This window comes from Trichoderma citrinoviride, assembly GCF_003025115.1.
Source record: "Trichoderma citrinoviride strain TUCIM 6016 unplaced genomic scaffold BBK36scaffold_2, whole genome shotgun sequence".
Classification (NCBI taxonomy): Eukaryota; Fungi; Ascomycota; class Sordariomycetes; order Hypocreales; family Hypocreaceae; genus Trichoderma; species Trichoderma citrinoviride.
The window spans coordinates 1,356,392-1,370,554 of record NW_020194710.1 but is presented as its reverse complement, the minus strand read 5'-3'; the positions used below and the strand labels follow the sequence as shown (position 1 = coordinate 1,370,554).

Sequence of the window (14,163 nt, the reverse complement as noted above, 5' to 3'; positions counted from 1 at the left end):
GAAAGGAAGACAGAAATAGAAACAAGTGAAGGGTGTATGCCACCACTGACAGGCATCCTACTTGGTGTCTCGGGTCGTTACTCTCGGCGTGGACGTGTGGAGAAGATGTCTGTTTGTCTCCATCGCGAGAGCGGTTCCTGGGCGGGTAAGAGGCGCTCGTTGGTGTTGTTCGTTCGGTACCGGGATCTGGGGCGGCAATATGTATGCAAGGTCCAAGGTGTGATGATGCCTTGCATGAAACATGGGCGATAAAAATAGCAGCCAGAGTGCTACATCGCCTTCTCCTTCTTGATCTGCGAGTCCCTGTTGATGGCAACGCATGGAAAAGGAGCTCGAGGACCCGGCGGATAGGGAGCAAGATGTCGAAAACGGAGCAAGAATCGTTCTAGAAAATGCTCGCAGGCGCTTATCCTATTCGCTGAGCGGCTATTTGGAGGGAAACTATTGGACGACAGCGCTCGAGGCGTTGCGGGGGTGGAGAAAACGAGCGCGAGAACGAATCTGACTGATTGCTGTCTTTGCTTCGTTTGCCTGCTCTGCGAACTCTTGACGAAATTGAACCACGGCCGTGTGGAGAAGAACTATTTTTGGGCCTGGCCTTGTTGAGATGATGAAGACAAATGCGACATGCCCGATTTTTGAACTCCGCAATGGCAGGAACGGCGCAGGCAATCATGTATTCTCGTCATCATGAAAGGTGACATGCCCTGCTGTAATTGGCCAGGTGAGAGCGTATGCCATGGAAGTCCTGAAGTTGGAGGAAGCTTCGTACAAAGCAATAAGTGGTCTCGGGCACATCCTGAACGTCTTGATGCGAAGATCTCATCCCTTGTTTACTTGCAATCAGCAGAGCTTCGTTTCCTGAGTTTGAGGGCGATGTGCTTGGTCGCGAGACAGCCTCGGATCGAAAATGACTTGATGACGGGCAACACCCTGCCCTGAGTCAGCGTAATCCAACCCCGAGAGACTCACTCACTTGGGAGCACTTCGTAGGATGAGCTGCTAACACTCATCCGGACAAGTGAGCACTCCGTCCAGTTGCCTTGAGGCCGTTGGGTGAAGCTGGTCGGAGCTGCACGATTTCGGCAATGTTTACCCGATTCAACCAAGGGTCCCTCCAGCGTTGGCTCCTCTGTCCCTTCGTTTCCCCCTTGCAAAGGCAAAGGGCCAGCCCGGCCGCTATTTGCGGAATCACAATCAACAGCAACTCCAATCTTTGGCCTCGAAGAGAGTGAAGAGAGCGATTTTCCGGGCCGACGCTCCCTTCTTCTTCCCTTCCTCTCTCTCTCTCTCCCCCTCTGTCCCGTTCCCTGGCCTGCTGCGCGCTTGCAACACCCGCCATCTTTATTTTAGCCTCGCTAAAGCCCAGACACCAAGCACAGGCCGGGAATCTTCAACCAACCGCACACGCCCCCCTCCTCGACCCAAAACCCCCACTTTGTTTCTTTTCTCGTGCCTCGTCCAGTCTTTTGTTAGTTCGTACCCAGCACAGGTGCAACTCCAGCAGAGTAGTTGTAGGGTGCAGTTGCTCACTTGGCCCTCGAATTGGGAGCCAACAACGCACTCGCGTGCTCGCCCGGATCCTTCTTTCATGCACCGTGTCGTAATAATCAGCTGCAGGGTATAGGTAGTCTCTGCTCCGAGCATTGAGAGGCAAGATCTCGCAAACACTCTCCTCGACTCAGCATTGTCCACTGGGATGCGATCCTCATCCGGCACCGTCACCAACAGTGCCTCAGCCTTTGTGCTTGTACCCGAAGAGCCCGTCAAAGCAGCGTTCGGCTCTTGGCTCTTGGCACATGGCTGCCATGCCATGTCCGAGTATGTACGCCCGCATGGCTTGGTAGATGAATTGCCCACCCAAGGGCTCGCAGTTACTCCACCTCAATTCCAAGATACATTTTACAGAAGTCGGCTGCTCGCTTTCTGTTCGATCACTCTTCCGTATCGAAAACCTGTCCTGTGGGTTAGTGAAAAATCCACTGGGTAAAATGTCCCGTTGCTTCTTAGAGCCAACAGCATACCGCGGTGATGATAATGCTTGTGTCCAAGGCCTTATGCCCACGTAGAAGTAGAAACGTCAGCTGGCATCCTTCAAGCGGCTGGCCCGAGAGCTGAAAACCCCCGCCGGAATCATTAAACTGAGGCGACTGCGCTTCACACGAGTAGTATGCGAATACTACTACACACTTCGTCGCGTGGTACCACCTTGCGGACTCGTACCAGTATGAATAAGGATATTGTCGTAGTGTTGTCGGCGACATACGGTATCCTATCCCATCCTGCTTGTGAGAGGGTGGCCACGGTCTTGGACTCCCCTGGTTGCCCACCACGGGTCTCTGAACTTTAGTCTGACGAAGGCGTGCAGCAGAATATACGGTGTAACAGCCCTCTGCAAGCCCATTAGAGGAGAGCTGTATTAGAACTTGGCCCGCGGATTCAGCGTTGTGATGATAGGCATGTCGCCCAAGTTAGGACTTGTCCGTAACGGTTTCCCTTTGATATCTCCCCCTAGCATGGGCAGGTCGAAGTCCACAAAGGAGATACTCGTAGATAAAATGACGGCGCCTGGTGATGAGCTATCTCATGCCATTAGACGCCATTCATGTAGTAGTAGAGCGGGTAGCGAATAGAGCAGGCGGGGTCCGATCCCTCGAAGGAATACTGACTCGTGCCGTTACCAGTTCGAGGGCATTATGAGGGTCAAGATAACCGGCGTTAAGATGCGGCAACTCAGGAAGTTTGCTCTCATTGTTCCTGATCTACGCAGCCTTAGGAAACGCTAAGCATGGAGACGGAACGTGCCTCCGTGATCTTGATTCAGTGGCTGGAGTCTAGTCCTGCGTGTTGTAGGAAGCTGCAATTTTACAACGACCAAGCCAGCGGCTCTTGATCTGCAAATGTCCGCTGGTGGTCGATGACTCAAGGCAGCCGCCGGTTGGGTATGTTCCAGCGGCTATCCTGGCGACATACCAAACGAAGGACGTGAGGGAAGTAGTCAAAACTCGCATCCTTTTTCGGCCCAAGTCGTTCCGGCGGTGTGATATCTCAGTAACTTCGCAGGCAAGCGTTTCAGATCGGAACAAGCCACGAACTGTCTGGCCAATTTCCAAGATGCCGTGTCCGGTCATGTGCCACCAGGAGCCCAACATCGACCCTCAAAGGATGATGTGGTGTGCTAGATGAGTCGTGCTGGCCATCACAGCCAAGCAATCCTCTGGTGTTGCTGTGCCAGCGTTCGACAGCGTTGTTAATCAGCAGTAGTCATGTATGAGAAGCCGTTTCCTCATGCAAGAGTATGGCCGACACACAGTTGCCCAGTCTTCGCCCATTCAACGCAGGGCATCTTGTTGACCAGTAAGGGATTGTGTACTTCATACTTGTGGGCATATGCCCCCGACCTCGGAAAGCTTGTTGCCGTTACGCAACGCGATGCAAGCAGTATCTCTGCAAAGGCACTTGGCTTACCCGTCATAGATCTGATTAGTGAGATCAAGGCTCGGAATTTTCTTCAAGCCTTACAGTAAGTACTGACAGTACTAGTCCCTACCCAGCAGTGGGCAGTCATAGCGCGCCCCGTCTGTAATGGCACGCTGTGAGCATCCGAGACTGGATTCCAGGTGCTTCTTCTCACGGCCATGCTACAGCGCAGAGGTCGCCGGAGCAGAAGCGAAGGCAAACGCTAGTGGAACGGTGGTGCACTTCCAGCGGGTGAAAGCGATGCGGTCGAGCGTACGCCGTACGTGGCCTGGCACAGCCGCGGGCGGCGGCGGCGATACGAGACGAGACGGTCCTAGACGCGGCGTTAGTGAGTAGAAGCTGCTTGACGGCTCACTCCCTGGTCTCTGTGCTCTCATTGGCTCCATGGTCGGACAACAGCCGATGCCCTTGTGCCTTGCCCATCGAGGCAGCTCCGGCCCCTGCCAGCCAAAGTAGGTATATACTATCTATGAAAAAAGTAGGTATCAGTGTCCTCACTGACATTCAAGTGACGGTAATCGTATGCAATAGGTCTCCAGGAAGTTGGAATACTATGAATAGGCATCCGCATGAACAGTCAGAGGAAGCCTATTGCACCTTTTTCGCGGGAGACTCCCTCTCACCTGAGCCAGGTGCATGGAATATGTTGAAGAGGCGGTAGTGTGGTATTACATGCAACAGCTGACGAAAGTTTGGCAGTATCCATGAGCAATAAGCAAGCTGGCAGATGCTGATACGGAGATGCAGACAGACAGGTAGGCTCCGGTGCGATGAGCCCAAGTATGTATCATCTCAATCGCGAGCCCTGCCCATCTGCTCTGAAATTGCTCATGACTGGCAAGACGCCTGTTAGCTAAGTTGTTGTCTCACTCCAATGACGGAACCGGGCAAGATCTGGGACACGTCCATTTCACGATTCCGGATATACACCGACGACAAGTGTGAGCACTTGGCATATGATTTCAAGGCCGAATAAGCAAGCTTTGTTGACAGGCGAGCTCGTGTCACCAGACTTCAGAGGTGCCGTGTTCCTGTATGAAGCAGCCAGAGCCCCAGTGCTGTACTCCGTACGATGGTTTCGAGATGAGACGCCTTGCTCCGTTGCTAGTTCTTCGGACATGCTCTGAGGACCGATCTATGCGTCAAGTAAAGGTGGTTGATTGTCAGAGGCTACTCCGTACAGACGCCTACTCTGGACGGGTATAGGCCGCCTGCACGCGGATAGCTGCTCGCGTTGTGGCCGGTGACTGGCGGAATAGACGGGGAAAGCCCTGTGATAGCTGGTGGCGTCTGGAGCTAGAGGCACCCGTGGATTGGCTAAGCGGGTGTAGGTGGTCGGCGCGCGTTTCCACAACAGGGTACCAGAAACGGGTCGTGCTTGTTGGAATGGAGACTTGGCGACGATGGCGGCCGCGGCTCGCCTTGGGAGGGTGGCACCCCTTGCGATGGCACCCGGATCGGTTGGGCGCAAAGGTGGAACAGTGCTTGGGGAGACGAGAACCTGGTTGCCTGGCTTGGGCGCAGTACATAATACCACTTCGTGCAAGCAGTACCTATAGCGTTCATTGACAGGCCAGGGACCCGAACAGGGGCCTGGAGTGCTCTCGACCAGATGGCAAAGACATGGAGTGTTTCCAAGCCGATGCCTTTGTTGGTAAGCATGGCATCACCGGCCTGGCAATGGGGTGGAATCGCGTATGTACAGGGAGAAGCATCGGTAGGGCGAGGGAGGCTTCAGATCCATAGAAGAAGAAGAATCCAGAGAAGCCTGAGAGAGAGAGTGGAAGAGATAGTCTCATCAGGTGTGATGTGGTGTTTTGCAAGATGCTACTATACCAGAGCGGGGAAACTCAAGCACAGGCAGGAGGAAAGCAGAGCTCTTCCTTGTTGGGTGGTTAGCGTAAGGCAGGAAGGAGCCATGGCGATGTTTGAAGTGACGCGGGGCCTTCTTTCCTCACGCTGTTGGGACTGCAACTGCAGGTGCGAGCACGTTTTTAGCCTGCGTGCATGCCAAACTTTAGTGAGGTAACAACCGTGGGTTTTCACTGGCAATTGCTGAAGTATTACGGAGTACGCTGCCACCTGCTGGATACCAACCTTGGCCGCAGCAGCAGTAGCGTGGAGCGGGTACTCAGCAGGTACTATGCCTCAGATGGAGAAGAACTGCGGACGAGGCAATCTCCATGATGCTATTTTGGGTCTTTGCCCACCAGATTCCCCCCCCTGCTTCACTCCTTGGATGACGATGGAAACAGAGATTTGAAGGACCTACACACTTACTCGTGGTCGAGATGAGTACTACTGCTACTTCTACGGATGGTGCAACCTCTCACCGGCGCAGGTACGCTGGCAGAGACCGTACGAATGACCCGCCATTGTCGTGCCTGGATTGACTTTACCAAGCAGCTGCGAAATCCAGGAACAATCGGGAGCTGCTCTTCCTCGGGTCTCGTGGCGGCGGCAGCATCCCAAGCCCTTCCCCGGTCCGCTGATGTCGACGAAAAGAACGCTAGAAGACGGGCCAGGCGGCTTGGAAGACGGACTGGCGAGACTTGCGCCGTCCAGGTTCCGCGCTGCTGCGCTCACTCCCTCCTCTGCGCAGCATGCGGTCGCCTGTGGTTCTGTGGTAGCCGAGAGAGCGGAGCCGCGGCAACACCGCTTATTACTGCGGTCACACCTCTCTCCACCCCGGGCGAATCGTGCGCGCTGCTTGCTGCGAAACCTGCTGTGGCCTCGCGCTCGAATCTCGCCAGGACCTCTGCGAAGCTTAGCACTGCAGCACAGAGTGGGGGAGACGCTGGCCAAACCGCCGGACATGTCACGGCTGGACCCCCTTGTTACCCGCTGCCAGCGATGTATGCTGGAGCGAGGATTTCAGACTCGATGTTGCGCCCAGCGCCGGCCTCTGGGGTGCCCGAGACCCTTTCTCCTCTGTGCTGATGACGCTGGTCAATGACTGGGAAGCTGATGAGCCACGGGCACTGGGTGACTAGTGGGCATTCCGACAACAGCCAAGATGCCTTCGCCGTCCTTGGGTGCCTTGTGCTGTCTCTGCCAAGGCAAATGATATCTCAGAGACCATCTGGAGCACGCCCACCCCCCTCGGTCGCGGAACACCGCTCCCTTGGACCTCCCTGGCTGCCACTGAGCGTAACCGAAAACTGCCGCCTTTGGGATTGCATATCCGTCTGGCTGGCTTGGGTCTCACACTGGCCATCGCATCACACCCTCCCTCGTCCGTGGAGTTCGGAGGGCTCCTGGGGCATCCACTCACACTTGCGCCTTCGCGCGCATGCACGCACACACTTCTGCACTGCTCCAAGCACAGGCGCACCTGTACGCAGAACCCGGTACCTCGTACGGACTGGGTAGCGCAATTTAGCAGCTTCCATCGCCGTGATGTGGCTTTGGGCTGAGGCCCTGGCGCTCTGGCGAATTGCCACATGCCATGACGGCCAGGTACCAGGGAGCTAGGTTCAAGGTTGCTTGCTTTGGGCTAGCAGCGCTGCTACGTGCAACGGGCGATTGTCGCTCTGGGAGAGGTGTTGGCGCACTTGTTTGAGCCCCAGCAAGAAGCGCCGCCTATTAGCTCTCATGCCTTCATGGGCCAGGTATTGGCTGTGAGGCTTTCTCCATTGCCGGATTGCGCTGTCTGTTTGCACTCGCACCAAGATACGGTGCCTGTTCGTTGAACGCGAGTGGAGGGGGTGGTCCTGGAGTGAGGTGAGCGATCGACTGGCAGAATTACTGCTTCGTACCATGGCTTGCTCGGGGACCTGACCGTTCCCCAGGCCATGGCAGCTACCCACGGAGAGGACCCATCATGTGCGTCCCTTTGAAGCTCCATCCGCTACTACTCCGGGCCTTGGGATGCACGTCCGCACGCACGCACTTGTACGGCCATTGCCCGTCCCGTTGGCAGTGAAAGGACGTCAGTCACTCCATGTATCTGGTACGAACAGTACTTCACGCATGCGTCAAAAGAGCCGCTTTCTTTAGGTGCATCTCGGTACATTCCCGGATCTCTATTGGACGTGGAACCCGCGTGTTTCTCGCCTCGAGGTTCGACGACCATATCTGCATCTGTTTCCCTCTCAGCCCGCACTTCATGGACGTCCTTGGAACTGATCCGCAAGTCTTTGCTCTCCTCCCCTCCTCTCTTTCCCTCTCTTTTGCCTCGTCTTGGAAGGCGTATGGTGGCTGCGGCGCATTACGAAGTGCTGATACATAGCTTGCCCCCCCTGTTGGCCACTCTGCCGCTCTCCCTCCGCGTGCTCACCTTAACCGCCGCTGCTTTGGTTCGGTCTGGCCTGGTCTGTTGGAACCCAAGCAGCTTGTTGTCATCTGTTGCCGGCGATAGATTCATACAAGCAGGTCGTTCCCTTTACCGAGTTCCTCACCATTGCAGCAAGCATTGCACGGCCGAGTAATTACGAAGCTCCCCATTCTCGGGGGACGGGTACTCACACGCCTCCACGTCGTTCCCGTGCTGAACTGGCCACCCCCCCTTGACTAGCAGGCGCAGCATAATCGCGCGTGTAAAAAAAAAAGAAGGGAAAAAAAAAAAAGCTACCTAAGCCCCCCAAGCGCGACCTGAGAAACTTCGGCCCCCCAGCTCTTCCGCCTCGACACCTTCTCTCACCTCCATCTCGACTCCTTGACAACATCTGCACAGCAAAACCCTCTGTGCTCGAGCTCGTCGACACGGCTTGCGCAACTTGTTCGTCGCCCTGCACCACCGAACTTACGACGAGCAACCAAAGGGCACTTGAAGGGCAAGGCTCCGTCTCTCGAGCTGCATTGGACTCACTGGCTGGCTCCGATCTCTCGCTCACTCATTCGTTTGCGCGTGGCTCGCGCTTCACCAGCGCTGGCGACGGTCAGTCCCGCACACACTTTACCGCTGCAACGGCAACGAACCCTTGGGCATTCTAAAGGCCTCGGTCCTAGCGAATTTGAGATTCTGCTCTGCGCGCTTCTATTAATCTTTGTTTACCCTTGGTGGAGTCTGGATTTCGCTGCGTAGCGTTCGTCTACCCAGACCTCACTCGGCCCGGTCTCACTTGCGCAGCCTTTGGTAGAGCCTAGCGCGGTGACTTAATAGCACGACAGCCGTGGACTTGGAAACTCATATACCCCAAAGCCATACTTTCATTGAAAATCTCATATCGTCTGAGCCAGAACTGAACAGCGCTCCTCGTCATCATCAACGTCGCTGTATTCGGCCAAGAGAAGCGGGCCGCGAGGCTGGTTGGTATAAGATCTGTCGCATCTGTTCCGGCCGAAGTCCGAGATCCCCCCCCCTTTGTGTTTAGTGTGCTGCACAGTCATTGAGTGCTATACTGCCATTAAACACTTCTACTCAACATGTCTACCTTCACTGCTCTCAATGGCGCTCCATCAAAGATGACCGAGTCTTCCGCGGCGCCGGCGGACCAAAGCTCTTCTCCTGGAGACCGTCATGCTGGCTCAGTAATAGCCACCTCGGCGCCAGCAGCCGCTGAGATGCCAGCAACTTCATCACAAAGAGACTCCTGGACACCCAGCGCGGACAGGACTATACATGTTGCAACCTATCCGGAAATCGAAGGGTCACATAAGCGTAAGCGATCGGGATCCGTTGAGATCCGGAGAGAGCTCCCAGCGCAAGAGCGTACCCCAGACACCGCGACGGCTCCGTCGCACAACGAGGCCCGCGATCACTATGGCACACCACAGAGAGACTACCGCCCCTACGGTGATGAGCAGCGAGAACGCGACAAGGAAATGTGGTACTCACATCCGTCCCGAGAGGAGAGGAACCCCTACGAGACTCAGCAGAACTCGGCAATCTCGACCCAAAGCAACGCTGATGAGCAGATGGGGGAAGCGCTGAGGCGAGCTACAGGCCAGATGGACCACAGCGATTACACCAACACAAGCCCCGATGGCGATGATCGATCAATGTCTCTCTACGGTGGCTCGTATACAGACCACAGAGGAGACTCGATGCTCCAGCACGACCCGAAGAAGCGGAAGCGGAACTTTAGCAACCGCACGAAAACTGGCTGCCTGACATGCCGCAAGAGGAAGAAGAAGTGCGACGAGCAGAAGCCTGAATGTAGGTTTATGCCCCCCTGAGGCACTCTGTACTAACCCGCCGTATGTGAACGCTGCTCTAACAGAGTCTAACAGGCAGCAACTGCATTCGTGGTGCATTCGTATGTGCCGGCTACCCTCCTCAGAGGGGACCAGGCTGGCAGAAACCGGACAACAAAGCCGCTGCAGTCCCACTCGAATCCAAAGACCCCAGCTACGTTCCGCCCGGTGCGTATGGTATGCCGCAGCCTCACCCGCAGCCTCACCCGCAGGCACAATCTCAGGCGCCTCCGCCTCCAGCCTCGGTGCCCGGGCCGGGACCAGTGCCGGCTCCCTACGCCCCTCACGCCCCTCCCCAGCCTGTAAAACGAGAGTCGTTGAATCATTACCGCGGCCAGGCTCTCCGGATAGACCCCCCTCAAAGCCGGCCAGTGATCATTTCAGACGACGATCGTCCAACGGCGTCGACCATCCCCAGTGCATCCGTGACGAGTCCCGACAACAAGCTCTCTGCGCTGCCGTTCACTCCCGCCAACGTCTTCCCCACGCCCGTGAGCGCAAACACCCAAGCACCGCCCTTTGGCGAGAGGGCGGCAAAGGAGTACCAGCGGGTGCCTCCGCTGCACGACTTGAGCCGGACCGAGCCTGAAACGCCGCATCCAGGCAATCAGCTGCCGCAGATCAATATTCTGCATCCCACGAGGACAAACAGCCCGACGCCTCGCCCGCAGCCGCCTGCAACTTCAAACGCACAGATGGCTGCCCAGCTTGCACTTTCTCACTCGCAATTCCCGCTGCGACGAACTCAAAAGGAGGAGATGCTCTCCGGAAGGCACTTTTACCCGTTTGATAAGGAGCTTTGCCTTGAGCGGGAGCGATGCGCTGCTGCTTGCTGGAGATTCAACAACCTCACGACGCCCCCGACAAACGGCGTTTCTCCCGAAGAGCGAGCACGCTTGTTCCTCGAAATCCTGCAGCCCCGAGACCCCGTCCGCGTTTCTCCCATCGAGGCGTCTCCGGTTACCAACGTTGGACGGGTCGGCCGTCATGTTGCCGTCGAGACTCCCTTTGTCTGCGACTATGGCTATAACATTTCCATTGGCAATGACGTCGTCATTGGGCGAAACTGTACCATCAACGACGTCTGCGAGGTCAAGATTGGGGACAACTGTGTCCTTGGGCCCAATGTCAGCATCTTCACCGCCTCCTTACCTATTGATCCTAAGAAGCGTCAAGGAGGACAGGGGCCGCAGCTGGGCAGACCTATTGTCATTGAACAAGATTGCTGGATCGGCGGCGGTGCCATCATCTTGCCCGGCCGGACCATTGGCAAGGGAAGCACCGTCGGAGCAGGGTCTATCGTTACCAAGGTATGTTTCATTATGTCGTCCAGAGTGTGGAAACGAATAGTTCCAATGCTAATCGTAACTCGCCTTGCAGGATGTGCCTCCCTTTACAATAGTGGCTGGAAATCCAGCGCGCGTCCTTCGCGGCATTGCGTCTTAATACTCTTAATATCTGGGCCTTGTGGCTTCCCTGGGGAGCGTGCTTTTGCACCTCATGTTGTGATACCCAAGCGAGCGCGTATGGTGGAAGCTTGTGTGCGTGCGTATGTACAACTACGCGACTTTATTCCGGACTTTTTGTCTCACCGTCTGTTTCTCTTTTTCCTTTCTTGTTTTTCTTTTGTTTTGTTGTCATTGCTGTGCGCCATTTCCTTTTGTCTCATTACAGGAACAAGAAAGCAAAAGTTTGTGTGGGCGATTACGCTTAATGATATGATTTGAACGTGGGACCTCGCGGCACACACGTGGATTGGATTATGGAACTTGGGAGAGGCAAACTCATTCAGGATGGAATAGCTGGGCTGGACTTGGCTCGGACTGGTTTATACAAGAAGGCCCTCGGCTGAGGGGAGTGTCGGATGGAGTGCGTTGGGTTCTGCTTAGCGATTGTTTCTCTTGTCTTTTTGATTTATTGTTGTCTATTTGTGCCCGTCGTTGGGTATGATTCACAGATAGTGTGTGAATTTGGATATGAATGATGTGACTTGTCTGCGTGGATAGGCGGTTGAGAGTGATCTCTTCGCAAGTTTCTTATGTGTATCTATTTATTGGCCAGTACATGTATTGCATCAAATGTTGCAGAGTTTCGGTAGAGCCCTTGATAGGTGAGGCTAATACGAGACATTATACATCACCCACGAGAGTGTATAATCGCCCACGCCTTTACCCCCTTTTTTTTGCACGTAGACAGCAGTGGATGTAGTACAACCGACGGTGCCCAGCCAAGGTGGTCGATGGGTGAAAAAAATCAAAGAAATGACCTTAGTATATGAGATGAATCGCCTTGAAGCTCAGTTCCGTGAAAGGGTGTACTTCAGAGCCATAAGCAGAAGCAATGACTTGCAGCGAGCACCCGTAACTTGGGTGTCGCTCCTTGGTGCTTCATTCATCTTAAGGAACCGTTGTCGGGAAAGGACTGCCTCCAAGGCCCGGAGTCAAATTGTATGTACTGATCAAGGGAACTCTGTGTTTTGGGGATGACGAGGATTAGTATGTTGTACCCAACGGAACGAAGGTTTAAAGGAGTTGGGAGGAAAAGGAGGTGCTACGAACCCAATCGAGCATGTCAATGTTTCCAAACATGTCCTCGAAATCTGGCATCGTGAAACTCATGTCCTGGGCCAAGAGCGTCTCGTCCACAGCCGAGTTATACATTTCGCTACCACTCAGGGGCATGACTTGCTGCATTGCGTGGTCTGGCAAAGCGTTGCCATTCTCATTGCGAACACTCTCGAGATTGTGCGCGAGAGAGGAGTCTGGGATCTGGATGATGGGGCCGGAGCCCGTAAAGGAGGCGGCGGTGGTTGTGGTGTTGGGGGAGTCGATGCGGTTGAGGATGGCGCGGAGGACGCGCGAGGCGTGGAGGGCGTCGGCGGAGGTGGTGCTGCGGGCGGACCAGATGGAGTAGGCGGTGCGGAGGGTGAGGATGCGCTTGAGTCTGTCTTTGGAGCTGGATGATGGGGGAGAGAAAAGGGGGGGAGGGCCTGTCAGCTTTGACTTGATGATATGCTATGATTCAGCGGGTTAGGGGGGGAGGGGTGAGGAGCTCACTCTATGTCTGCAGATTCGCTGAGATCGAGGCAGATGATCATTGCCGCGAGCAGGAAGTGATGCAGCGTCAAGTTGGACACCATGAACCTATCTTCGTACATTCTCCCCCCAGGCGCCGTCTCCACGTCAAGCTCCGCCTGAAGCTCCAGAATCCTGAGCGCCGACTCCCTGCAAATCTGCCTCGAAGCGCTGTACTCCGGCTCGTGCTTGTGCGAGGTGAGGTAGGGACGGTTCAGGATGCACAGGCTCTTGAGGTACATGAGCTCGAGCATCAGGCGGTGCATGATGGTGTAGTTGGGATCGGTAAAGGCCGTGTCGCGGATGGCGCGGATGCGCAGACACGCCGGCACGGAGTCGTGCCACTCGTGCAGCTCCCGGTTGAGGGCGAGCGTCTCGGCGTACGGAGCCGGCGGGCCGACGACGGCGAGGACGTGGCGCACGACGCGGCGCATGACGGCGCAGAGGTGGGACTTGCAGATGTAGGCGAGGATGGGATGGGGATCGGTGGGAGGGCGCGGCGGCGGCAGGGAGGCGCAGTCCTCGTCAAAGTCGTCGTCGAGGAGGTTCGTGGGGGGGCGGACGTCGCACGCGTCGTCCTGCATGATGATGGGCGGCATGCCACCACCACCACCCTCAGCCGCTCTGCACGTCTACTTCGAGTTGGTCGATCTCGTCTACCACGTTCGCGACCGGCTCTTCTCTTGCTCGTCGCCGTTGCCATTGTCGTTGCCCGTTCCGTTTCTGCTCTGTCTCTGCTCGATAGTGCCCCGCTGCAGCACCTGCCGCGACCAGCTCCCGTAGGCGCTGTAGGTCCTGTACGAGCGCCTACGGCCTCTGCGGCCTCTTCCTCGTAGGGGCCCGGGCCTCGGCCTCGGCCTCGGTCTTGAGGACGAGCCGCGGCACGGCGGGTAGTGCGAGTTGCTGCAGCACCTGTCGGACGGTGGCGCCGTCCTGCGGCTGTCCGAGTAGGACCGGATGAAGTTCCGGTTCAAGCAGCGGCGGTAGAAGTAGGTGTGCGTGGTCAAGTTCGCGGCCATGCTGCGGAAGACCCGGCTGGGAAGCAGGCGCCCGAAGGAGACCTAGTCGTAGGAGAAGAGGTAGGAGTCGTAGCCGTGGTACCAGCGGTTGTGTGCGCTCAGAAGCAGGAGGTTGCGGAGAAGTAGGAGGAGGAGGAGCAGTAGTAGTCGCGGTCTGAGCGTGAAGATGTACCGGTTCAGGCGGGTCACGGAGGAGCGGCCGGCGATGGAGCTGCCGTGGTTCGCGGAGAGGCAGCTCCGGGAGGAGTACGTGCGAGTGAGCGCGTTGCAGGTCTTCGAGCTGAGCCTGAGCAGGGAGACCAGCGAGATGCCGGACCGGCGGGCGGACCGGGTCTTCGTCCCGATGGTGGTTCCCTGGTCCTGTTGTTGGTACTGCGGGAAGCTCCGGCTCTACGCGGCGTCCTGGACCAAGGAGTAGGTCAGCCGACTGGAGGAGAAGAGGAAGGTTTTGC

At 56.3% G+C, this 14,163-nt stretch overlaps 4 protein-coding genes across 4 annotated transcripts; 1 reads left to right on the top strand and 3 right to left on the bottom strand.

Annotated features, from left to right (window-relative positions):
• Positions 1-3,641: 3,641 nt before the first annotated feature.
• On the bottom strand, positions 3,642-3,866 carry BBK36DRAFT_1156233 (hypothetical protein; the record flags this gene model as incomplete). The annotated part of the gene is made up of 2 exons (XM_024893904.1): positions 3,642-3,793; positions 3,836-3,866. 2 exons carry the CDS (start codon positions 3,864-3,866, stop codon positions 3,642-3,644), a joined length of 183 nt encoding a protein of 60 aa, XP_024752985.1.
• Positions 3,867-8,833: 4,967 nt separating this feature from the next.
• On the top strand, positions 8,834-11,345 carry BBK36DRAFT_150771 (hypothetical protein; the record flags this gene model as incomplete). The annotated part of the gene is made up of 3 exons (XM_024897585.1): positions 8,834-9,584; positions 9,659-9,881; positions 9,918-11,345. Exons 1-3 carry the CDS (start codon positions 8,848-8,850, stop codon positions 11,343-11,345), a joined length of 2,388 nt encoding a protein of 795 aa, XP_024752984.1. The 5' UTR covers positions 8,834-8,847.
• A 795-nt stretch (positions 11,346-12,140) lies between these two features.
• BBK36DRAFT_1156231 (hypothetical protein) lies at positions 12,141-13,276 on the bottom strand (the record flags this gene model as incomplete). The annotated part of the gene is made up of 2 exons (XM_024893903.1): positions 12,141-12,573; positions 12,675-13,276. The coding sequence occupies 2 exons, from the start codon at positions 13,274-13,276 to the stop codon at positions 12,141-12,143; spliced, it is 1,035 nt and encodes a 344-aa protein (XP_024752983.1).
• A 72-nt stretch (positions 13,277-13,348) lies between these two features.
• On the bottom strand, positions 13,349-13,711 carry BBK36DRAFT_1156230 (hypothetical protein; the record flags this gene model as incomplete). The annotated part of the gene is made up of 1 exon (XM_024893902.1): positions 13,349-13,711. One exon carries the CDS (start codon positions 13,709-13,711, stop codon positions 13,349-13,351), a length of 363 nt encoding a protein of 120 aa, XP_024752982.1.
• Positions 13,712-14,163: the final 452 nt, after the last annotated feature.